Source organism: Lithobates pipiens, unplaced genomic scaffold (genome assembly GCF_037356315.1).
Source record: "Lithobates pipiens isolate NorthernLeopardFrog02 unplaced genomic scaffold, aLitPip1_a1.2 Scaffold_8, whole genome shotgun sequence".
Lineage (NCBI taxonomy): Eukaryota > Metazoa > Chordata > Amphibia > Anura > Ranidae > Lithobates > Lithobates pipiens.
In genome coordinates, this window is record NW_027507903.1 from 503,101,738 (window position 1) to 503,126,149 (window position 24,412).

Below are 24,412 nucleotides of genomic sequence, written 5' to 3' on the forward strand. Positions count from 1 at the left end.
GCAGCATCTTCGGGGGAGTTTGGGAGCGCTGTATACAAGACTCCTACACCGCACCTGCCCATTGCAATGAATAGGCAGTGCCTGAAAAGCACCTTGGAAGCTTTTAACCCCTTTGGTGAAAAGCAGTACTTGAACAGCACTAAAGCGCCGCTAACTAGGGGCCCTTTACCGCTAACGGACCCGCAGCCCCAGTGTGAAAACAGCCTTAGTAGTGTTCAGGATGTATTGTGGTCTAAACTTCTCCTTCCAAGCCATTAGCACAACATAAAGGCCTGCTTTATGGATTTTTCTAAACATAAAGGAGTAGTTGTATCCTTTAACCACTTCAGCCCTGATAGGTTTATGACCAGAGCACCTTTTACAATTTGCCACTGTGCTGATTTAACTGGTAGCTGTGTGGTCATGCAATACTGTACACAAACAAAATCCCCCCCCCCCAAAGAAGCTTTCTTTTTGGTGGTAATTTGATCACCTCTGGGATTTTTATTTTTTGAGATGTAAATTAGGGGGGGGAGAGAAACGCTTATTTAGAAGAAAACGGAATTATATACTCAATAAACTCAATTTTTAGTCATACATTTAGGCCAAAATGTATTCAGCCACATGTCTCGGGTAAGAAATAAGCGTATATTCGTTTGCGCAAAAGTTATAGCTTCTACAAACTATGGTAGTATAGTTTGTAGAAGTTTAGCTCCCCATTTTTTGGGGGCTAACTTTTTTTGTGCATTTTAAAATTGAAAAAAAAAAAACGCCATATTGCCCAAATGTTTGGTAAAATATAAAAGATGATCTTATGCCGAGTACATAGCTACCAAACACAACATGCTTTAAAATTATGCACAACCGTGCAGTGGCAACAAACTACATACATTTTTAAAAGCCTTTACAGGATACCACTTTAGATTTACAGAGGCGGTCTACTACTAGAATGACTGCCCTTGGTCTGACGTTCAAAGTGATACCTCGCATGCATGGTGCAATTGCTGCTTACAAACCACATGAGACTGATGCTTGTGTTCACCTTTGTAAACGCGAGCATGGGGGGACGGGGTGCTTTCATTTTTTTTTAACCACTTAAGGACCGCCGCATGGCAATGTACGTCGGTGCAATGGCACCGACAGGCACAAGCACGTACCTGTACGTGCTCGCCTTCCAGCGGGTGGAGGGTCCGATCGGACCCCCTCCCGCTGGATGCGGCGGTCCGTTTCGCTGCAGGAGCGATCCGGGATGAGGGGATGGCCGTTGGTTTCTGGCCATCCCCTCTCGATTCGCTTCTGGCAAATGAGAAGCTTCCCCTGCTGTGTATAGTAAACACAGGCAGGGAGGAAGTGATGTAATTTTCCTCGGGGCGTTCTTTTTGACCGGACTACGATGAGAACAGTGAAAGTAAGTGTGCACCAAACACTACACTGACATGTAGGCACACAACCCCCCCCCCCCTCCCAGTGTCACTGATTGCAGTGATCATTTATTTACTGATCACTGCATTTAGTGTCAGTTAGTTGTGACAGTAAAAACTGTCAGGGCAGTTAGTGTTGGGTCCAGGGTAGCCCCCTACCCCCCCCCCTTAAAGGTTTAACCCCCTGATTGCCCCTAGAGTTAACCCTTTCACCCCCTTTTGCCAGTGTCACTAAGCGATCGTTTTTCTGATCGCTGCATTAGTGTCACTGGTGCCGCTAAGTAGCTAGTTATTTTTTCAGGTTCACCGCCAGGTTTTTATAGCGCTAGGTACCCCGATATACTACCCAATAATGGTTTTAACCCCCTGATTACCCCTAGTTAACCCTTTCACCAGCGATCACTGTATAAGTGTCACTGGTGACGCTGGTTAGCCAGTTCGTTATTTAGGTTCCCCGTCAGGTTTTTATATAGCGCCATGGACCCCCATATACTACCTAATAAAAATTTGCACCCCCTGATTGCCCCTAGTTAACCCTTTCACCAGTGATCACCGTATAAGTGTTACGGGTGACTCTGGTTAGTTAGTTTGCTTTTTATAGCATCAGGACACCCGCCATTTATTACCCAATAAAGGTTTAACCCCCTGATCACCCGGCGGGTGATATTAGGTTTTAGGGTCAGGGTCTGCGTCGCCCCAGGCAGCGCTAGGTTAGTGCCAGTACCGCTAACACCCATGCACAAAGCATAAACCTCCCGTAGTGGTATAGAATCTGAACAGATCAATATCTGATCTGATCAGATCTATACTAGCGTCCCCAGCAGTTTAGGGTTCCAAAAAAACGCATTGTTAGCGGGATCAGCCCAGATACCTGCTAGCACCTGCGTTTTGCCCCTCCGTCCAGCCCACCCAAGTGCAGTATCGATCGATCACTGTCACATACAAAACACTAAACGCATAACTGCAGCGTTCGCAGAGTCAGGCCTGATCCCTGCGATCGCTAACAGGTTTTTTTTAGCAGCGTTTTATATTTAAATCCGGAAGGCAGTGCTTGGTTTTCGGGGTCCTGTACGTGGCTAGGCTCCCAAAAAGTCCCCCACATGTGGTATCCCTGTACTCGGGAGAAGCAGCAGAATTTATTTTGGGGTGTTATTTCACTCACTTATGCCCATAGCATGTGAGCAATATATCATTTAGTGACAACTTTGTGCAAAAAAATTGTAATATTCCTGCAACTTGTGGCAAAATATAAAATATTTCATGGACTCAACATGCCTCTCAGTAAATAGCTTGGGGTGTCTATTTTCCAAAATGGGGTCATTGGAGGGGGGGGGGGGGGTTTGTGCTATTTTGGCATTTTATGGCCTTCGAAACTGTGATAGGTAGTGAGGAGTGAAATCAAAAATTTGCACCCTTAGAAATCCTGAAGGCAGTGATTGGTTTTCGGGGTGCCGTACCCGGCTAGACTCCCAAAAAGTCCCACATATGTGGTATCCCCGTACTCAGGAGAAGCAGCAGAATATATTTTGGGGTGCAATTCCACATATAACTATGGCATGTGTGAGCAATATATCATTTAGTGACAACTTTTTGTAAACTTTTTATTTTTTTGTCATTATTCAATCACTTGGGACAAAAAAAAATATTCAATGGGCTCAACATGCCCCTCAGCAATTTCCTTGGGGTGTCTACTTTCCAAAATGGGGTCATTTGGGGGGGTTTGTACTGCCCTGCCATTTTAGCACCTCAAGAAATGAGATGGGCAGTCATAAATTAAAAGCTGTGTAAATTCCAGAAAATGTACTCTAGTTTGTAGACGCTATAACTTTTGCGCAAACCAATAAATATACGCTTATTGACCTTTTTTTTTTTTTACTAAAGCCATGTGGCTGAATACATTTTGCCCTAAATGTATGACTAAAATTTTAGTTTATTCGATTTTTCTTATAACAAAAAGTAGAAAATATTTTTTTTTTCTCAATTTTCGGTCTTTTTCCATTTATATCGCAAAAAATAAAAATCGCAGAGGCAATCCAATACCATCAAAAGAAAGCTCTATTTGTGGGAATAAAAGGACGCAAATTTCGTTTGGGTACAACATTGCATGACCGCGCAATTACCTGTTAAAACAGTGCAGTGCGAAATTGTAAAAAGACCTCTGGTCCTTAGGCTGACTATTGGTCCGGGGCTGAAGTGGTTAATTTTTAAAATTGTTTTGCCATTTTATGTTCTTCACACTGTTCCTTTTCATTTATCATTTTTGTTGTTGGTATGAGTAATGTAAATATCCCCCATGATACACTAAGATCGGTGTGATAAGATGCTTTCCCAATGGCACTGTTTATATTCGCGAAACCAAAGTCATGAAACGCTCCTAGCTTCCGGATTCTTAGGCCATAGAGATGATTGGAGCCATTCTGGTCTCCTATTAGCTCGATCATCAGCTGACAGAACCACCAGCTGCGTCCTCCGGTTCCCCCGGTGGGCCAGGATAGCCAGAGAAAACCATTGAAGTGGGTGGTACGTTCTTTCCCACTGCTTGTAAAAGCAGTCTAGCGGCTAATTAGCCACCCATCGGCTGAAAAAAATGATACCTAAACCTGCAGGCATAATTCTGGTTTAACCACTCAAAGTCCAGCAACATACCAGTACGTCGCTGATCCTTGTTGGGCATATATTGTAATGTTTTTTTCATGCAGCCTGTGGTTTAAATGAAAAAAGAGAACCTAACCGATTCCTCCAATACATTCAGCGGTGGTATGTCCACCATTAGAATACTGCCCCGCATCCACTAACTTGTTATGATGGGCATACATGCACCGCCTTTCGCCTTTCTTAGTTTTTTCCTTTTTTAGTTTTTTCTTTCTATGAAAATGGAAAAATAAAGAACCTAACCGATTCCTCCATTCACATCGATGGATGAGGATGAAGAAATCTCTCCCAAGAAAAGTTAATAAAAATATATGCTGAAGCATAGGGGCGATCCGCTCCTTATGTCCACCCCTGCCCCTATGCTTCGGCATATATGTTTTTTTGTTTTTTTTGTTTATTGGTGGTGAAATAATTTCCTGCAGCGCTGGAGTCACAGATTTATGTATCGTGAGAGCAAACTCCTTTGCTGTCTAAATAAATTTGTGCTGCAGCTGAATGGCGTATCCGCAAAGCAAATAATGGTTAACGATAAAACACAGGTAAGTTTCCAATGTCACTGAGCAGGCAGGCTCTTTAATGCAGGAACGACCACATCTTTTCTGCAATAAAATGCACCTACCTGCTTGTCCCTGCGTACTAAGATGACTGACTGCTGCGCATGCACAGGATTTATGTCATCCTATGCTGGCCAATGAAGACATTTGAAGACCGGTACCCAGCGGATGACACTTTAAATGAAAGATCACTTTTTGCTGGAGCATGTTACACCATAAATATGGGTGTAACATGCTTCAGCAGCCACCCCCCACCCCCATCTTCCCCCTGTGACAGAGGGCGGGGGGATCTTTTTTTGGTTTTCAGGTTGTAACATGTTAATGTTGCAGCAGCCCCCACTTTCTAGTGAGTGGGTTATCTTGTCCCCGCAGACGCTGTGACAACTTAAAAAGATTGCGGCTGTGTGGATCTCTGCCCACCTGGCCGCCTCATTCCTTCACAGAGCTCTGTGAATGTAAGAACTACAAGTTCTCAATGAACTACCAGGGCATTGTTGAGCTCTCTCTGTACAGGCATACCCCACTTTTAAGTACACAATGAGGTTTATTTACTAAAGCTGGAAAGTGCAAAATCAGGCTCACTTCTGTATAGAAACCAATGAGCTTCCAGGTTTTATTACCAAAGCTTAATTGAACAAGCTGGGGTTAGAAGTCCATTGGTTTCTATGCAGAAGTGAGCCTGATTTTGCGCTTTCCAGCTTTAATAAATAAACTCCATTGTGTACTTAAAAGTGGGGCATGCCTGTAGTTCATTGACGCTATGAAGTACGAGCAGACAGCTTACATTGACAGTCTGCATTGCTTTGCTTTCCAGGGTCCTAGTAAAAAAAAAAATGCATTTTTTTTTTTTACCTGCAAAAAGATGTACTTGTATTCTTCTTCCCTTCCCTTTTTGTCACAAAGGTGAACCTAACTTTAAAAATAGTGTAGCCGTGTCGGGGCTCTGCCCCCATGGCTGCATCATTCATTCACAGAAAGCTGAATGAACTACAATCATCTACCATTGTGGCAGACAGCTTGTAGTTCTCAATGAACTGCGAGAGCACTGATGAGCACGCATAGTTCATTGATCTTTCTGCTCTTCAGTAACTGTCTCCCCATATGCAGCAGACAGCTTTACTGAGAGTCTGTGGAAACCTGGCATTGTACCAGTGATTTACTAATCAAATGTGCAATGCTTTCCAGGCTCCTGTGGGAAAAAAATGCAATATTTTTTTTTTTTTGCAAAAGGTGAGCTTCTTTTAACAGCCAGGCAACTAGAATTTTCAAAAAGGATATCAGCCATGGTAGCCTCCCTTCTTCCTCTGTCTTGACAGGTTTTCTTTACAAAAGAAGCCAATCAGCCATCATCTATACTTGTTGCAATCATTTGGAAACTGTTTGCTCAGGGTTGTGTGTTTTGCGTTGACTGAATAGGTCTTGATTGCCATTGTGGATCTCTCCTGCAATGACATTTAAAGCCGTCAGTATTAATGTTTACTGAGAGTTACGGTGACCTGCTTGCAGCCGATTCCCGCTTCCTCCTCGGCCTGTGACTCACCATTCCGGGATGACTTTCTGAGAAAGGAAGTGGCTTTCTATGAAGTAGTATTGTAACACATTGTATCTGCCTTCTGTACTTATTACATGAGTAATGAGACAATACGTTTATAAACCTATAATTGTTTGTTTTACTTGCTGATACAGTAATAAGCATACTCTGGTAACCCACCCACCCTGTGCCCACGTGGTTACATAGAAAGCATAAGGATGGTGCCAATGCATTCCAAAACCTGCAACCATCAGGCTGCTGTGCTATCTCCTGCCTCTTCCTTGGAGTACAGGAATACATTGGTCACCTGTTTTCTGTCTTATACGTTCCTGTCCCGCCTATCTCCTTACAGAGGAAATGCTTTGCAGGCCAAGTTGTCTGTAGTCACTCTAAACCACTCTTCAGGGGTAAGTAGATGGATGCTCTTACTCTTTCCAGATCAGGTGCTGTACATGGAGGATGGTCAAGTAGATCAGGTGCAGGGTCCCCGATTCCCATCCACAAGCACTGTATGATCAAGGTAGATGTAGCCCAGAACAGCTCCTCGTACGCTCCAACGAAAAAAAACATATGGAAAAAGAGGAAGGGAATATCCGCTGTTTTTGGTGTCCACTTAAAGTGGGGTACCCCCTAATAAAAAAAAAATTAAAAGTCAGCAGCTACAAATACTGCAGCTGCTGGCTTTTAATAATCGGACACTTACCTGCCCCAGGGTCCAGCGATGCGGGGGAACGAAGCCCCCCCTCGCTCCCCGCTCCGCTCGCGGCGCCGTCATGCATACTGTGGGCACCCGGCTGTGGCTTCACAGCCGGGCACCCACTGCGCATGCGCGAGCGGCACAGGGCGCCGTGATACGCCGTACAGTCACCTGGGACACATGACAGGTCCCAGGTGAATGTGCGGCGCGAGGGGAAGTGATGTCACCAGCATGGGCAATGAGGAAGGCAGATTACGAGGGACCCCCTAGCAACCGGTATTTAGAGGTGAGTAAAAATTTTTTTTTTTTTGCCAATTATTTTTTTTTTTATTTTTTTTTAAGAATTTTAAGCACTTTTAATTTTTTGGTGGCAACACCACTTTAACAGGAAGAAGTTTACTTTCAGTTTTCTGTGGACTTTACTCTGCACTTTCCATTTGAAGTTTATAGTCACAATTTTTATTTACGCACCTATTGTGTTCACTACGCTATGCACCTCTACTTATGATTGTTTTCACATATTTGTTTTAAAACATATATTGTGTTTTTAAGTACACGTATTGATAATTTTATTGTTTATATTAGCGCTACGCTATTGTGCCACTATTCATTGTTATATGTATGTATATACTGCGCTATCCCAATGTTAGCAGCCAGCACAAAAAGGTGTAAATATAAAACATGTACATAGAAAGTGCAGCGCTAAATGAGTCGATAACAAGTTAAAAGGTGATCCAATAACTCAAAATAAATTATGAAAAAATAGTGACATATAATGGCATAAATCATAGAATCCAGTGTAAACCATCACAGAGAGAGGAATTTTCTAAACACGTGACAAAGAAAAGTCCAAATCAAGTAAATATAATTCCAAAAGTGTCCAAATAAATGTGACAACAAATTGATAGGTGACTATCAGACAAAATGGTGACTCCGTGAGTGTACAATCAAGTAAGTGACAAACGTGATCTACCACCAACAGCACTAATCACTTACCAAAGGACACGGACCCACACAGGTATATACCTGGTGAGTCTAGCAGGCTTAATATTGTGATTCCAAGGGTCCAAGATTCTTTTATGAAGATGAAACCTCCAGGTACTTGTTCTCATAAATATGAGGTATGCCAGGTTTAAATGGATCAACCCCACCAGGAAAGCAAAGGAGAAGGAAAAAAGGGGGACATAGTATAATTCCATATGGAAAGTTTTATTAAAAATAGTGGTATAAGAGTTGCTCTTACATACTCCAAATAACAACAAGCGCTTTAAGACAAACAATTCAGCGGTAATGACCCCAGATGATGCTTTTTTTTCAAGCGAAATGCGTCGGGACTGTATGCTGATCCGCTCATTACCGCTGACTACTACGGAATTATACTCCTATGTCCCCCCTTTTTTCCTTCTCCTTTGCTTTCCTGGTGGGGTTGATCCCTTTTTATAACCTGGCATACCTCATATTTATGAGAACGATTATCTGGAGGTTTCATCTTCATAAAATAATCTTGGACCCTTGGACTCACAGTATTAAGCCTGCTAGACTCACCAGGTATGGGTCCACGTCCTTTGGTAAGTGATTAGTGCTGTCGGTGGTGGATCAAGTTTGTCACTTACTTGATTGGACACTCACTGAGTCCCCAGACATTTTGTCAGTCACCTATCAATTTGTTGTCACATTTATTTGGACACTTTTGAAATTATATTTACTTGATTTGGACTTCTCTTCATCACGTGCTTAGAAAATTCCTTTCTCTCTGTGATGGTTTACACTGGATTGTATGATTTATGCCATTATATGTTACTATTTTTGCATAATTTATTTTGAGTTATTGGATCACCTTATAACTTGTTATTGTGCTGCACTTTCTTTCTATGTACACTATTCATGTTAGACTTTGAGTGCTAGCAGATTTTTTTTTATCCATTTAGATTTGCATTCCATTTTGATTGTAGCAAAGTTTTTTTTTTTTTTTCCCCCACATTATTTGCAGGTCAAGGCTGATTTAAACTTTCAGCTGGTATGTGGAAGCTGAACATAGAGGAATTTTATTATATCGGGAAAACCTCCTTTTTTTTTAAATTTATTTTTTATTTATTTTTTTGAATCAATGTTTGAAGGAAAATGCCCTCAAGTACCATTTGCACAGTTGCCATAAGATATGATATTGGTGCGATTTCAGAAAAGCTCTGTATCTGTGGTCTCTCTCTCTCTCTCTCTCTCTCTCTCTCTCTCCATGTCTGGTGCACATGAAAGTACTTAGTGTTACTAAAACCCAGGGCTCTGCATTCACTACATCTGGTCTTACAGTACACAGAACACGGAAATACAATTATTTTAATATAAACTGCTAAATACCTTTTCTCATCAGCAGTATATAACCTTGTGACTTCTATCAGTGTCTGGTTTAAAGCTTGTAGGAGGAGTTTTCATTCCCCTCTGACTGTCCTTTTGAGTTTGTGTGACTCCTGACCCTCTGTCTGGACAGTTCTGATTGGCCCTGTGCCGATCACATGCACCCTCCCAAACAAAAAATAAATATTCTAGCAATGCACCCCAAACTGAGCATGTGCAGAGGTCCCTAATGCTCTACTATCAGGAGATGGTTTGGGTACTGGAAGAAGGGGAGGATCAGAAAAGACATGCTCAAACAGCCTTTAAACGCAATGTGGAGGATTAACGCCCTATCTTCCACAGTGAGTATAACAAATATACTTTACTACATATACAGACTGATTTTACTGTTGTGGGTTTAGTACCACTTTAATGACACGGACCTGCATGGTGGCATTCAATATGAAACAAATTCTTCCATTTGGTATAAATGCCTGTAGATCCTGACAGAAATCATGTCAATTGATAACTTCCAGTGCTGTCTGTTTTCAGTTACAGTAAAACCTCTGTTTGAGAGTAACTTGGTTTGAGAGAGTTTTGCAAGACCAGCAACATTTTTAAATAAATTCTGACTTAATATACAAGCGATGTCTTGTATACAAGTAGCTTCATGTCACAGCTGAGTATAAAAGAGAAGAGAGGTGTCTCTAAGTGTAGCAATATGGTTACAATTAATGAAAGTACATTTAGAAACTCACATGGTTGATTATTAAAATAGGCACATTTAAGTATGCAGGCATCCGGGGTAAAGCTGTCCACATAGACCATCCTCCGCACCGCCATCAACGTCATCCCTTCCATGCTGCCACAAGCGATTTAAAGGGGAGTTCCAGGCTTTTTATGTTTATTAAAAGTCGGCAGCTACAAAAAGTGTAGTTGCTCACGTTTAATAAACAGACAGTTACCTGTTCCATGGTCCAGCAATGCGGCCGAACGTGGTGTCGCTTCTCTCCCCCTCCTCTCCGACGCCTCCATTGCCACTCTGGGCACCTGGCCTCTTTCGGCTTCATGGCCGGGCACGCACGGCGTATGCTCGAGTCGCACTGCACTCCCAGAGTGGACAGGCGATCTCCTGGGACCTGTCATGTGTTCCAGAAGATCGCCAAGAAGGAGGGGCCGCCTAAGGCAAAATGAGGAGTTGCCTAGGCGGTCCCTGGGTGGATGGAGGAAGTGGGATAGGAAGTCCCCCTCCTAATGAAGCCCCCACTCCCCCCCCCCCCAAAAAAAATGACATGCAAATGTGGCATGTAAGGGGGTGAGGCGTGCTTAAAGTGGAAGTTCCATTTTTAGGTGGAACTCCGCTTTAAGCCTCACTTTCAAGGTAGTCTTCTCACTCAATCACGATTTCAGACTGACAGCCGTGAAAGCCGGTGGCATGGAGGATGGTCTATGTGGACAGCTTTACCCCGGATTCCGCGGACTAGGCTGAAGCCACAGCCTCACCTAAAAACTCCTGCCTGCAGCTCCTCAGGATCGGCGCGGTGTCCATCAATAAAAAAAATAGTTTTGAATCAAGATTTTTTATTTTTTTTGAGAATCTCCCAGCTCTAACTTAGAGGCGCCACTCTTCTTTATACTCTATAGCTCCTGCTGGATTTACTTCTAATCGCCTTGTGGATTTTGCCATTTTTTGAATGGACATTTTAAGGTTACACATCCTATCGCATTGCTATAATTTTATATGGCCTATAAACTGAAAGACTTATGAATAAATGGTTGTTGAACGAATCACCTGAGTTTCCATTATTTCTTATGGGGAAATTCGCTTTGATGTACAAGTGTTTTTTGGATTACAAGCATGTTTCTGAAACGAATTATGCTCGCAATCCGAGGTTTTACTGTATTTTGTTCCCAGTTATCTCTGACTACAGAATCCCTCCCCTTTGTTTATAGAGAATGAGAGGGGGGTATGTAGCTCTGTCACAGAGTAACAGTGCTGCTGCTTTCAGAAGACCAAATACAGCGACTGAGAGTTGTCACCCTAGGACAGGAAGTGTTCATCAGTTGAAAATTAAAAAAAGAGAAATCTTGGTTGGTGGGTGAAGCTAATACAGCCACCACATCAGATGACTGGTAAACTGTAATATATGAAATGTTTTTCTTCATCTTCCATTGAGGGATACCGTTTGGTTATATTGCTGCCTACAGGAGGTTGGGACACTGGCAGATAAGTTAGTGCCTGTATGAACCCCGCCTTATGCCTTAGTTTTTACTAGTGTCCTAGGAGGTTGAATACTTTTTTTATTTTAATTTTTTTTCCAGCTCTATCGTATTTGCTAGCCTTTTTATTAGGGTGTCGGTTCCTTCAGATGTTCTTTTCATTGGAGCGCTGAGCTGTGGAGGTGCGGGGAGCGGCGGTCTCAGCGGCTTGCTGAGATGGCCATCAATCAAGGCAGCTGGCGGATCCAGACTTGGGAAGTCGGATGACTCGCTGCCCCGACTGATGGCAGTGATGGCAGCGGAGAGCGGACTTCAGACCAATCTCTGCTGAAAACGGGCCACAGGAGTGCAAAACAAATTGGACTCTTGTGACCCATTGGAGAAGTCCAGCCTAAAAATTTCAGGCTGATCTTCTCTTTTTAATGTACTGCAAGTATTTTGCAAGCTGAGAGTCTATTGGGCTTGACTCCATAGACATCTACTAAATGTTTGATAAAGGTTTGAGAAGCTTACTAAATGCCTGTCAAGTGCTCCTTCAACGAGACATAAATATGCTCATGGTTCTTTAGCCTAAGGGCTAGATTATACTAGCATTATTCCTCTGAAGACTGATCCACGATGGATTGCTCTTCAGAGGGCATTTGACAGGTGGTGATATAACGCCTCCTCACCGTCAGCTTTTTCAGCCCTCAAAAGTCCGCATCACGTCACTGCAAGGGTTGAGACATGGCCACACTGAGGTGAATGGGTCATGTTCCACAGCTGCTATAGATTGCTTAGCATAATTTTTACCAGACCCTTAGTGCATGCAGGAAGGGGGGGTGGGGTGAGAGAGTGAGTGCTCCCCCCCCCTCCTGAATCATATCGGGCCTCATGCCCTCAACATGGCATGTGGCCTGGTATGGTAACCCCAAAGCACCTTGTCCCCATGTTGGTGGTTGTTTGGGTCTGCAGGCAGGGGACTTATCAGAATCAACAAGGGGGGGGGGGCCCATGTGAATGAGTAGGGGTACTCAAAAAAAATAAAAAAAATATTTTTTTTACAATTTCTTTTATTAAAATAATAAAAAAAAGTCCCCCGGTATAGATCCATCTTGAATCACAACGCCCACCACTACCGCCGACCTGATTCCTATAAGCCCACTACCCTCGGACCCCCACAACCACCTGCCAGGGTTGTTGGGGAGAGGCCCTTGTTCCCATAAACATGGGGACTAGGAGCTTGGAGAGGCAGGGGCAGAGCCTAAAAACATAGCTTGTTTTTACTGACTCCCAACCATAAGTGCACATGAGGCCTAATATGTTATCCATGACTAGCAATGGGGTATCATGAAGGCTTGTCTTTGTTTTTCACCAGTATCCGATGAAGAAGAAATTTATAATTTTTACATTGTTGATTATGAATGAAAATTCTAAAGCTACAGAGCTTAATCAGATGGGATCTAACTGACTGACTGTTGTGTTCTGCCCACAGGGAATATTGTGGAATGGTGTCTGCCCCAAGACATCGACTTGGAAGGGGTGGAATTTAAATCGATGGCCAGCGGATCCCACAGGGTACAATCTGATTTCATGTAAGTCAGGTCTTAAAAGGAACCTTTTTACAACATATATTTTTATTAAAAATGTAAAGGATATTTGATTTTGATTTATTTTTTTGGTTTTCTGTATTACCTTCTCATATAGTAGACCTTACATTGGCTCTTCTTAGTACATTGTGAATTTTATTTTCACCTTTTAGTTACTTTCGGAAAGGCAGCTTTTTTGGCCTAGCTTGCTTTGCCAACATGCCGGTGGAGAGCGAGTTGGAGAGAGGAGCGCGAATGAAGTCTGTTGGTATACTGTCCCCTTCCTATACAATGCTTTATCGCTACATGCACTTTCTGGAGAACCAAGTCCGGTAAGATGGTCTAAAGTGGAGTGAGGGATATTGGGATAGAAACTCACAGGGGCATGTGAAGGAGACTATGTAGGGTAGAGCAACAGGTTCACTTTAATGCCCCCGCTCCAGCTGTTCATACATAGTTCAGGAGCGAATGAAAGGCGAGCATGTGTTTCTGGGGAGGGAGACATTAAAGCAGACCTGTGCTTTGCCTTAAGCTGTGCACTTCAAGCCTGCCAACAGACGGTTCTAAAATCTAAGGCCCCCTAAAAGTAAAAGTCTAACTTTAAACTTTTTTTTTTTACTGCTGTTTGGTATACAGTGTAAAAGGTTTGGAACATCTGTCAGGTTTTTCACACTTTGCCTGCTGGGGGGAATTTAATCTTCCTTCCTGTCTTAAGAAGTATGGTAATCAGCCCGATGCTGCATCTGTACCTTGTTGGCTCTGAGGCTGAGAATCCACGAATTGAACACCACCTGAACGCTTGGTTCTCACAGCACCCTCAGCAGAGACCTCGCTGTCGGGGGGGGGGGGGGGGGGCAGATTGGGCCGGGCATGTGGGCGGATCCCAACCGTATGGTCGCAATTTTTTTCAGAGCCTGGACTGGCTCTGTGACATCAACAAACGGCGGGTTTTTTAGCTAGTTGTCTGCTGAAAATGGGTCACACGAGTGCAGAGCGAACTGCACTCCTGTAATCCAGAGAAGTACAGCCAAATGAGCTTTGGCTGTACTTCTTTAAATGGCACCAGTAACTGGGTCAGGACATGAGGTGAAGTCTTCCCAACAGAGACACAAGACAGAAATACATCCTAACAAAGGTTCTGTCTGACCCCCTTTTTTTTTTCTTTTTTTTTTTTAAATTACTTTAACCATCGTTTACAGACTTCATATGGGAATCCTCTTGACACTGGTATCATTTTTGGTATCATTTTTGGTTATCTTGTATCCTTTTTGGTGTTTTATACTAATTAACTGGCTCAGGCAAGTGACCTTGTGATGGATTGCAGTTATAGGTGTCTAGGATTTAAGGTTTACCAATTGTAAACTATTTTATGGCCCCCAGAACCATTTTGATAACCATTCTGTTACTACTGTATTTATTTATGGAACTACTTACACGTAATATCTTATTCCTCCTCAGGCACCAGCTAGAAATACCCGGTCACTACACTCCTTTAGAGGCCTTCTATGAAGACAAGAAGGGGATCCTGCCCCCAGGGGTCAATGCCCAGGCCTGCCAGCCTACTGTACACTGGTTGTCCACAGTACACAAGCATCTGTACCCAGAGATGAAGGTTAGACTTTTCATATCCTGTTGGCATGTGGTTTTTTTTTTTTTTTCTTCAGTAAATTTATGCTCAGTCTTGAATTCCAAGTGTTGTGGATTTTTCTGGTTGAGACACTGAAAATGCAGATTTTCAGATTTGCAATTGCAGAGATCAGAGAAAACATAGTGACTAGACACCGGATCTTGTCGACACATCTGTTCTAAAGTGTATGTGGGTTTTTTATATATCTCTATCTCTATCGTAAGAAAGTGGGTGATGCAAGAGGTTATTAAAAACCAGAAAATACAATGTCACATTTCATATGTCAGCAGACCTCTCTAAAAGTTGGGGAAAATTAAAACTTTGAGCGGCTTGGGAGGGGTGGAGAGAACATTCTAGGAAAATTCAGTCTGTATACAAGTTGGACATTTCAAGCAAAATGGAGCGTCTGGTGCTTAAATGAACAGTACAGTGAAAGTCCTTTGTCGCAAGTGATTGGTTGGTCCTGATGACGAAGGGGTGTGACTTTGCATTAAACATGAATTGCTTAGTACACTGGGTGTTGGTTTTAACTGGAATGTAGGCAGTTATACATGTGCAATTGTGCAGGCGTTTATTAGTCCTATTTCAAGAAGTTAGAACCGCTATAATTTTATTGCTGAGGGTGCGTGACTTAAAGTTTTGGGTCCAGAAAATTAATTTTATATGGCGTTTTCAATGTATTTGCATTGATTTCAGTAAAACACACTTCAAGAAAAGCTTGTCAATACGCAAAGGTGTGAATGGGTCCTCTTACTTTATTGCATGTATTGTTGATCTATTAGTTAAAGAGGACCTGTACTGTGGAAGCTTTGTCCAGGAAAAAAAAAAAGACAAATGAGGTAAAGGACTTGTCACTAGTGTTACCTGGAATCTCCCTGCATTTGATATTTTCTTCATTACTGACTTAAAATGCTTACAATTGTTCTGCACTGTGTGTCTGGGGACATCCATCTTGGTGGAAGCATGGCTTTGCTTCCTTATATCAGTTCCTCCAGCAAGGGACGTTAGATCTCATACTGCAGCTATGAGGTTGTAGGAAATGGAGTGTCTGTGCACACTCACATTCCAGAGACTTGTACACTTTGACTGGAATTTCTAATAAAAATAACTTTTTTTCTTTTTCCTGTTTTTGTTTTTTCATGGTTGTACTTAAACCCAATTAACATTTCTAGATGTTCCCAATAACATAGCAAATACTTCACTTTGTGAGCTTTGGTCCATTTTAATTTGACAGTTCAATGAAGCCATAGTTCAGTAGAGCAACCCATATTATGTACATTAAAAATGTCCACTCCTACAAATAAAAGCTCCATTCGGGATAACATTCCCTGACTAAATTCCCTTTTATTTCACTTACCTTAAGTAAGTTCACATCTGTTACTTTCTACTTGGGGCATTCCTCCTGTGGCCACTTCAGTTGCATGATGTAGACATTTTCTATTGGTTGTTCAGTGGATGGGATCCTCTCAGGTACCAGAATAGGACAAAGGCATTACAAGGTTGGAAAGTGACCGGTAAACTCTGGCTTTATTGGCACTGCCGGATTGGCATTGACTTTGAATTGACAGTAGCTAGGAACCTGGACAGGGGGCTTAGATGAGTATATCTGGCTTCACAGGGTAAGGGGGGGGGGGGTTTTGGCTGAAAGGAATAGGTAAGGAAAGGTGTGGGGAGGGATGGGGGGAAAAAGTCTTGGGTTGGAATAGGGTTTTTATTGTAAATGTAAAAAATAAACTTGTGAAAATTCAGGCCATATGATCCTGTTTTCTTTCTAGTGTTGTGACATAACACTAAATTAAGATTTGTCCTGCAAAACAGCACTATAGGCACGACACGAGAAGGTTCCCTGCTGTCAGTTCATCTCTATGGGCAGACCAGTAGGTGGACAGTCACTGATGTTATTAGGACTCACCACCAGCAGATATTACGTTGCACACACACTATAACAGCACTTAGAAATGCTCAGATCTGATAATAATTCTTTCCTGCCTTTTGGTTGCAGATTACCCACCCTGCTGGCTGCATGTCTCAGTTCATCAAGTTCTTTGGGGAGCAGATCTTCGTCTTGTGGAAGTTTGCGTTATTACGGAAGCGAATCTTGATCTTCTCCCCGCCTCCTGTGGGAGTGGTGTGCTACAGAGGTAACCATCAATAACCTACCTTTTAACATCAAATGTTAAATGCAAGGTTCTCTTTTTAGCATGATCAATCCTAGTATTACACTAGAACATAAATATTACCCCCCCCCCCCCCTGCACCCTTTAGACCTACAAAAATCTGGTAAGGGATTAAACTAAAACAGCCAAAGTTGTTGCTGAGGAGGCTGCCCAAGTGTTTGTAATTTGATGTGGATTTCTGTGGGGACAGATGACTGTTACATGGGAAGGGGTGTGTTTGTGTGGAGTGGGTGCCACGGGATTCTACAAAGTCTTGTCCACAATTTGCAATAGTTTGAACATGTTCCTAAGCTTTGTTTTTAAATTTTGGTCTGGGAGCTGTAAGCTTACTCCTTTCTCCCATAGGAGGCATTCTCATAGCCAGTAATTAGGACATTTTGCAAAAAAGTGGATTTGGCATATAGAGTTTTATAGTTATATTTTGTACATTAGACTCATCTTCTGCTGATTCATTGGACCTATGTAGTTGGTTTTAGAAAACTGGAACAAAACAATTAAGCTATGGTAATAGACAATGAAAAAATACTAACATGTATACTTCTCTCCTCTTCTGTACAGTTTATTGCTGTTGCTGTCTCGCAAATGTCACTTTACCGGGTGTGGGAGCCACAGCTCCAGAAGCAAAGCCTTTCTTCTATGTAAATGTAGCAGACATAGAGACCCTCGATGATGAGGTGTCCTACGTGGCATGTGAGTATCTACAGTGACACTGTTGAAAGATGCCCCAGGCTCTCAATACTGTCTAGAAATATTATTTATTTTTCTTTTTTCTCCTCGACCTTTCTCTTTATGTATTCCTAGGCAGGCGCGATGATCAGATCAGGGCTTTGTGGGGGCCAAACAATTATCTCTCCTTGTTCTTCTTTAGCCCGAAGATGGTTCTTGATGACATTGGCTGCATGTTTGAAGTTTTCGTCCTGCTGCAGAATAAATTTGGGGCCAATCACATGCCTCCTTCGAAACTAGTGGGACCCAGGTACACTCATCCACTGTCTAGAGTAGACTGGCCAGAAGTGTTCTTCATTGAATAATTGCAGCCAAAAAGCCTTACCTCTGACTTAAAAACAAGGCAAACCAAATACATAGGAACTGGGGTTTAGAAGAATGGCAGCAGGTGCTCTGGACCGATGAGTCAAAATGTAAATATGTGGCTGTACCAGAAGGCAGTTTGTTTGCTAAAGGATTGGAGAGCAGTACAATGAGTGTCTGCCATCAACAGTGAAACGTGGTGGAGGTTGGTTGCAGGTTCGGAGCTGCATTTCTGCAAACGACGTTGGAGATTTGGTCAGGATCAATGGTGTCCTCAATGTTGAGAAATACAGGCAGAGACTTATGCATCATGCCATACCATCAGGGAGGCGTGATTGGCCCTAAATGTATTCTGCAGCAGCACAACAACCCCAAACATAAAGCCAATGTCTTTAAGAACTATCTTCAGTGTAAAGAACAGAGTCCTGGAATTGATGTTTTGGCCCCCCAGAGCCTCTAGCTCAACATCAAGTCTCTCTGAAATTACATGAAGCGATAGGAGGATTTGAGGCAGCCTGCATCCACAAAGATATGTGGTTGGTTCTCCAACATGTTTGGAAAAAACTACCTGCCAAGTTCCTACAAAAACTGTGCACAAGCATTGTGTGTACATTAGGGCATTTTCACACTAGTTGGCATCAAAACTGCCTGTAAAACACCTATGCGGTAATGGAAAATTTTTGCTGCTCTTTTGTAGTGCATTTTTTAAAGCACATTGGACTAAAAAACTGTACCAAAAACACTTTGCGTGCTTTTGAGGTGTTTTCCATTCATTTCAATGGGGAGGAGCATTTTTGGTGCATTTAACTGAGCAAGCATGCTCTAAAAATGCGGCAAGAAGGACTTTTTACACTGCAACTGAAGTGCACAACCGTAGTGTGAATACATACATAGAATTTAAAATGGAAGCATTTTTTTTTTTTTTTTTTTTTTACTTTTCATGCGCTTTTTTTTTCGCAAAAGCAACTCCTAAGGTCCCATTTAACATGTGCGGACAGTGTCCGTATTTCATCCATCCGTTTTCGGATAAAATGGAGACATGTATGCACCCTTATGGGATAACGGGTGAACATCCGCTGACACCCGATATCATCTGTCTCCACTATTATCCGATTCTGCAGATGGAGGAAAATCCTATTTTTTCTATCCGTCTGCATAGCGGATTAGATGAACACGGACAGACGGTCTGTGTTCATCCAATTTTTTTCCCCCCCATAGGGGAGAGCGGAGATCTGACAGGGACAGGGACCGCCTTGTCGTCCGCCCGTTTAGCGGGGATAAATGGAGCGATCCCCGCTGAGCAAGCGGATGTTCACGGTGCGGATAATCACAGATCCGCCCCATGTGAAAGGACCCTTTGCCTTCAAACCAGCATCAATTCTTTTAGGCTGCTTTCACACTAAGGGTGGTCAAGCCAAATATTGCTTTGTTTGGATTTCTCTTCTGTTAATTTACTTCCAATTTTCTTGATTGATAAAAAATGTACAGCATTTTTCACACCTGCCTAAAACTTTTGTACAGTACTGTAGAATTTTTTGGGGGGGTTTAAAGTCATTTTCTAGAAAAAGATCCTAGCCGATTTTATCATGTGAAAAAAAGTTTTTTCACAAAGTTTACATTACTGACTGTGGATCCCAGTTTACATACAGTGTCTCTAATTATAGGCATTATCGATTAATATGTATATATATAAATCTCTAGCCATGAGAGCTCCTAACCTATATGGCTAACTTCCTCTTGGGGTTAGAGGAGGAGGAAGAGGAGGAGCTGTTTGGCCGATTGGTGTTCTTTGTAAAGCATTTTCCCATGCTATAAAGTTGATTCAAGAAGTAAAGATTTTGGTGGTTATCTTTTTATGGATTTAGCACAACTTTGTCTGGCATATCGGCTCTCATCATTGCAGACATGGAAAAATCAAATAGTTGGGCTAGTGTTCTACATTCTATGTTTGGTTGCCAAGGGCTGTGGTGGCTTGTGACCCTCTCCGTTGACTCCATTTTCTGACTATTGTCTTCAGGTACTACAGAGAAGATCTTTGAGCAGAAGCAAGAACTCTATGATGTCTATGTAGACAACCAGAATGTGAAGACTCACCTGGAATGTCTGCAGCCACTGCTGCGGATCAACAGCGCCGATAAAGAGAAATACAGACGGCTCAATGACCAACGGTGACTGATACTTACTTACTTTTTTTTAATTTATTATTAGACCTCCTTACGGCAGGGAGAGCTGCCGCTGTTCATCTACAGTGATCAGACAGGGTTATTTGATTTCTAAGTATCTTCAAATTATGTGAGCAGACTGCAGTTCCTCTTTTGAGTGTATCTAAACTAAAATAAAAAATTTTAATATATTGCAGCTTACCAGTCCCTTAGATATGTTGGCTGCATTTGTTTTCTTATTTCAGGCTCAGAATATTTTCAGTGGCTACAGAATATACCTAAGGAGATAAACCTGGTCGCAGTTAAAATTCAATGAAGATATAACTTTTTTTCTGGGCAAGTAGATATCAGGTTTCCACCTGGGACATCCTCTGCTGACATGTTTCACAAAAAGTGGGTGGGAACTTTGCTTGCTTGTCCGAAATAATAAAGTTACACCTGTATTGAATTTTATCACCAGCTTTTTTTTTTCTCAGTTGGCTTTACTAATGGTTGATGCATAGGACAAGCCTGTGCGCAGTTGTCACGGCACCCTAACTGATGAGGTTGAAAATAGTGTAGTATGTGATGGTAATATATTAGAGGAGGAAGTGGCATAAAGAGGTCTCTTGTGCCAGTGCATTTTTGCATTTGTACAATTCTTACCTTGAGGACTGTCGCATGGTCTGGCTGATATCATACATATTGGGCGATGATTGTCATCACCTTTTATAGTTATAAGTGTTTTGGCATTTATGCTTCAGTTAATACATTTTGGCATTTTTAAATTTTGTGTATCATTTCAGGCAGCTTCTGATGTATACACAGGAAGTGGATGGAGACTGCACATCGTGTGAGGAGGACCTCTTCATCCTGTAAGTAGTCTACCTCAGAACTCATTACCTTGGATTGTGTGTGTGTGTGTGTGTGTTTTTTTTTTTTTCTTCTTTTTCTCCCCCACAATGCCCCATGCACCCTTCTCCTGACAGTAATGTAAACCCATTGTAAGGTTAGAAGGAAGGCTGCTGTTGCTGATCTCCCTTTGAAATTGCTACCTTGTGTGAATTTCTTTTGGCCAGTCAGGGGCCGATAGAAATGTATGTGGGGGTAAGAAGAGCATGGGGTCAGCTTTTATACTACTAGGAAGTTCTAAAGCTTTGCCCGCACAGACCAGCCTGATGTTTGGAGCTAGCAGAACATCTAACTGCTTGAGGTGCTTGCACTATATACCCAGCTACAGCTTTTTTGTGATGGTCACATTAAGAAGCTGATTTTCTACTGAGCATATTTTCTCAAGTCCTCTTCCAGTGCAGCATTGAGAGAAGGCTCCTTCCACCTAGAAACAGCAAACCCCTTATCCACCATTATAAAAAAAAAAAGGCGTGCCTCTGAGCCTCAGTTTTTTTTTTTTTTGTTTCCTCTGGATCAACAGGAAGCATCATGTTTGTTTTTGACTGTTTTTTTTTTTTTTTTTTTTCAGGTCGTTGTGCTAGTTGCAGGGACCTGGCTGTTAAGCTTCCGCACTCTAGACACGGGTCCACAGAAGGAAAAATAAATCTTAGCATTCCCTCCTAAAAGTTTTTTTTTTTTTTTTTTTTTTCTCCTCTTAAAGGGGTTGTAAAGGTTTGTGTTTTAAAAAAAACAAATATTTCATACTTGCCTCCTCTGTGCCATTGGTTTTGCAAAGAGTGGCCCAGATGCTCCTCTTCTGGGGTCCCTCAGCGGCGCTCTTGGCTAATCCTCTTCTCGAGTGTCCCATTGGAGAAGCACTCTACTTTGGGGCTTCCGTGTCCGGCTGCTGTGTCTAATTGACACAGAGAGCAGGCCTCGGCCCCGCCCCCGTGGCCCACGTTGTTGGGTTTACAACCCCTTTTTAATGCCTGAGGTGTCTTTCCCCATATATGTATTTCAACCCTTTGCCTGGCGTTCTGCATTAAACCCATTTGAATTTTCATGTGAGACATGCTTAAGTAGAGATACAGTAAAACAGACCTTCTAAATGGGAAAGATTAAAAATGTTTGTCACACTGGAAAAGGAAGAATGCTGTATCGGGTGAATCTGGCTATTAATCACCATTAAAAGTATCCATTGCCAATAAATCTGTTTCCTGATCTGCCATAGAGATTACAAAATAACTGGCTGCTAATAAGCCTCACAGAAAGATCTTTGGAGATAAAGGTTGACTTAAAAAAAAAAAATAAATAAAAAAAAAAAAGTGCAAAATCTGGTGTTAGCTGTGCATAGAAACCAATCTGCTTCCAGGTTTTATTGTCAAAGTTTAATGGAACAAGGTAAAGTTAGAAGCTGATTGACTACGATGCACAACTGCACCAGATTTTGCGCAATTTTTAATAAACCCCTTTCAGTCGCAAGGCCTAGATTCACATCGCTGACTTGTGAGTATGTTCTGTTGCCCATCCCATTCATCTTTCTCCATCCTTCATTTTTTCAGCTTCTTTATGGAACAGAATAATCGAATATTCCAGACCCTCCTGGAGGTGGCGGCCAGTCAGGATAAGACTCTAACAGCAGATCATGCCCGGAGTATGGGCCTGGACCCGCAGGGTGACCGTAACTTTCTCCTGGACCTTCTGGAAGTTTATGGTTTTGACCTCATGCTGGTCATTGACAACCCATGCTGTCCCTAACATCATGCAGGACTCTGGTGAGCTGTCCGGTGCCTCTTATGTAAATACCTGGATGTATTAAGGCTGGACAGAGAATTCAGCCATCGGGGCAAAAGCAGAACTGGCGACATCTTATAAGATCGTTAATGATGGCGTTGTGCAAGTCCTGGGGCTCATAGATCCAGCTGGCAAAATGTGAAGATTTTCGGGATAACTCAATGTTGTTTACCAGGTTGTGGCTCCCTCCATGCAGTTGGGTAACGAGATTATAGGTTTGGTAGTGAGATTGCAGCCTAAAGATTTATGAAGAACCGGCGATGTGGCAGGGTCGTAAATTTTTTTTTATTTTAAGTTGAAAGTGACAGCAAACATTTTCCATTCTTGGCACGAAGGATTATTGATAAGGTTTCCACCTTTTTGCACAAGAACAAGCTGCACCCTACGCTTTTAATCCAAAAGGGAGGCTGCAGCTAGGGCTACTTTTGGGTGTTTAACCTTGTCAAGTATTCATTGTGTAAGAGTAATCCTAAGCAAATGCAGCATAAATAATGGTTTAACACTGGCCAGACTGCAGCATGCTGACCTGTTAGCACCTGAGCAGATGTGTTCTTCCTACACACCTGCCTCTACTGGGAACTTAGCCTTTTCTAAACGGTTAGCAATTATGCTTAATGGTGTTGGGTTATGTTGCCCTTATCCAATTCTTGAACAGTTTAAACCCTTGATGGTGTTCAGAACAGCATTTTTCTTTTAAAATGGAAAGCTTGTGGGCCTAGAAATACTGTGGTGTTGTGGTAACCTGCACAGCAATGCATGTTCAATGCTTTGGTGTGATAAGGTGCCATTTGTTTAAACAGAGCTTACCAATGGAGGTTATGGCAGTGCACTAAAGTGTGTAGTGTGCTGCCACAAAAAGTGCTTGCATCATTATTCGGTGTGTTAGTGTGTCACTTTTTGCTCAGTGTTGTATCACATGTCTTTTGGCAACATGCATTGGGCTGCTATTCAAATTAATACCACCAAAGCATTTAATGTGCGTTGCAATAAAGCATGCATTACTGCAACAAACACTATAGTGTAATTGCATCCTGTGCCTTAAAGGAGATCATCAAATCGCATCAGCTGGTGGAAGGCGTAAGCATGTTCTCAGTCCTGTTATACATTTATCTACAGGTCCTGATTTTAGCAGTTCTCCATCTACCCTGGGTGTCAGGATTTCTGTAGATCTGACCCCAACTAGCTGACCGTTTAGTTGGAGGATAGTTGGATTAAGAAGCATTGTATTTTGTAATTCAGGAAACTGTAGGTCAGCTGGCATTAGAATGTTTACACTTTTTCTTTTTTACAGCTAATATGCTGTGTTGTGTTTCAAATATTTGTTCACCTAAAACAATTAAGTTGCTTTATGCAAAAGAGCTGCTATTGTCGCCCTTCTAATTCTACCCTCAGTGGCCAACTATTGGGTACACACATCTAGTTTTGGTTACACCCTTCCTTTGCTTTTAGAACGGGTTGCAGCTCTTTGAGGTACAGAGCCAATAAACCTGTGGAAACAATTCTTAAAGTGAAGCTCAAGGCTCCCCCCACCCCAAAAAAATGAATTCAGCATCTACACATACTGTAGCTGCTCAATAATAATGGTGAATATGTAGCGCTAAACCAAACATATAAACAGTGCAAACTTGTGAGTGAGATTAATCGGACAAAAAATAAGCGAGAAAAAGTCCACATAGAGGTAAATGAAACACCAAATGTCCATCTAGACATGTAGGTGAAGACACAGGATGTCACACAGCCCCGAGAGTCATCAAACTGTAGGTCGTCTTCAAAATAAACATAAAGGTTCCTATACGCTTA

At 42.2% G+C, this 24,412-nt stretch overlaps 1 protein-coding gene across 2 annotated transcripts in view; it reads left to right on the plus strand.

The window, feature by feature from the left end:
- Positions 1-23,623, plus strand: part of DENND11 (DENN domain containing 11) — a 42,818-nt gene extending 19,195 nt beyond the window's left edge. Inside the window, exons 2-9 of one of the 2 annotated variants that reach the window (XM_077469254.1) lie at positions 12,860-12,959; positions 13,127-13,285; positions 14,412-14,565; positions 16,583-16,721; positions 17,316-17,447; positions 19,804-19,954; positions 20,734-20,802; positions 22,381-23,623. In XM_077469254.1, the coding sequence (XP_077325380.1) occupies positions 12,860-12,959; positions 13,127-13,285; positions 14,412-14,565; positions 16,583-16,721; positions 17,316-17,447; positions 19,804-19,954; positions 20,734-20,802; positions 22,381-22,576 (1,100 nt within the window). In that variant the 3' untranslated portion in view covers positions 22,577-23,623. The remainder of the gene's footprint in view (positions 1-12,859; positions 12,960-13,126; positions 13,286-14,411; positions 14,566-16,582; positions 16,722-17,315; positions 17,448-19,803; positions 19,955-20,733; positions 20,803-22,380) is intronic. The other variant, XM_077469253.1, reaches the window with a different exon arrangement.
- The last annotated feature ends 789 nt before the right edge of the window (positions 23,624-24,412 follow it).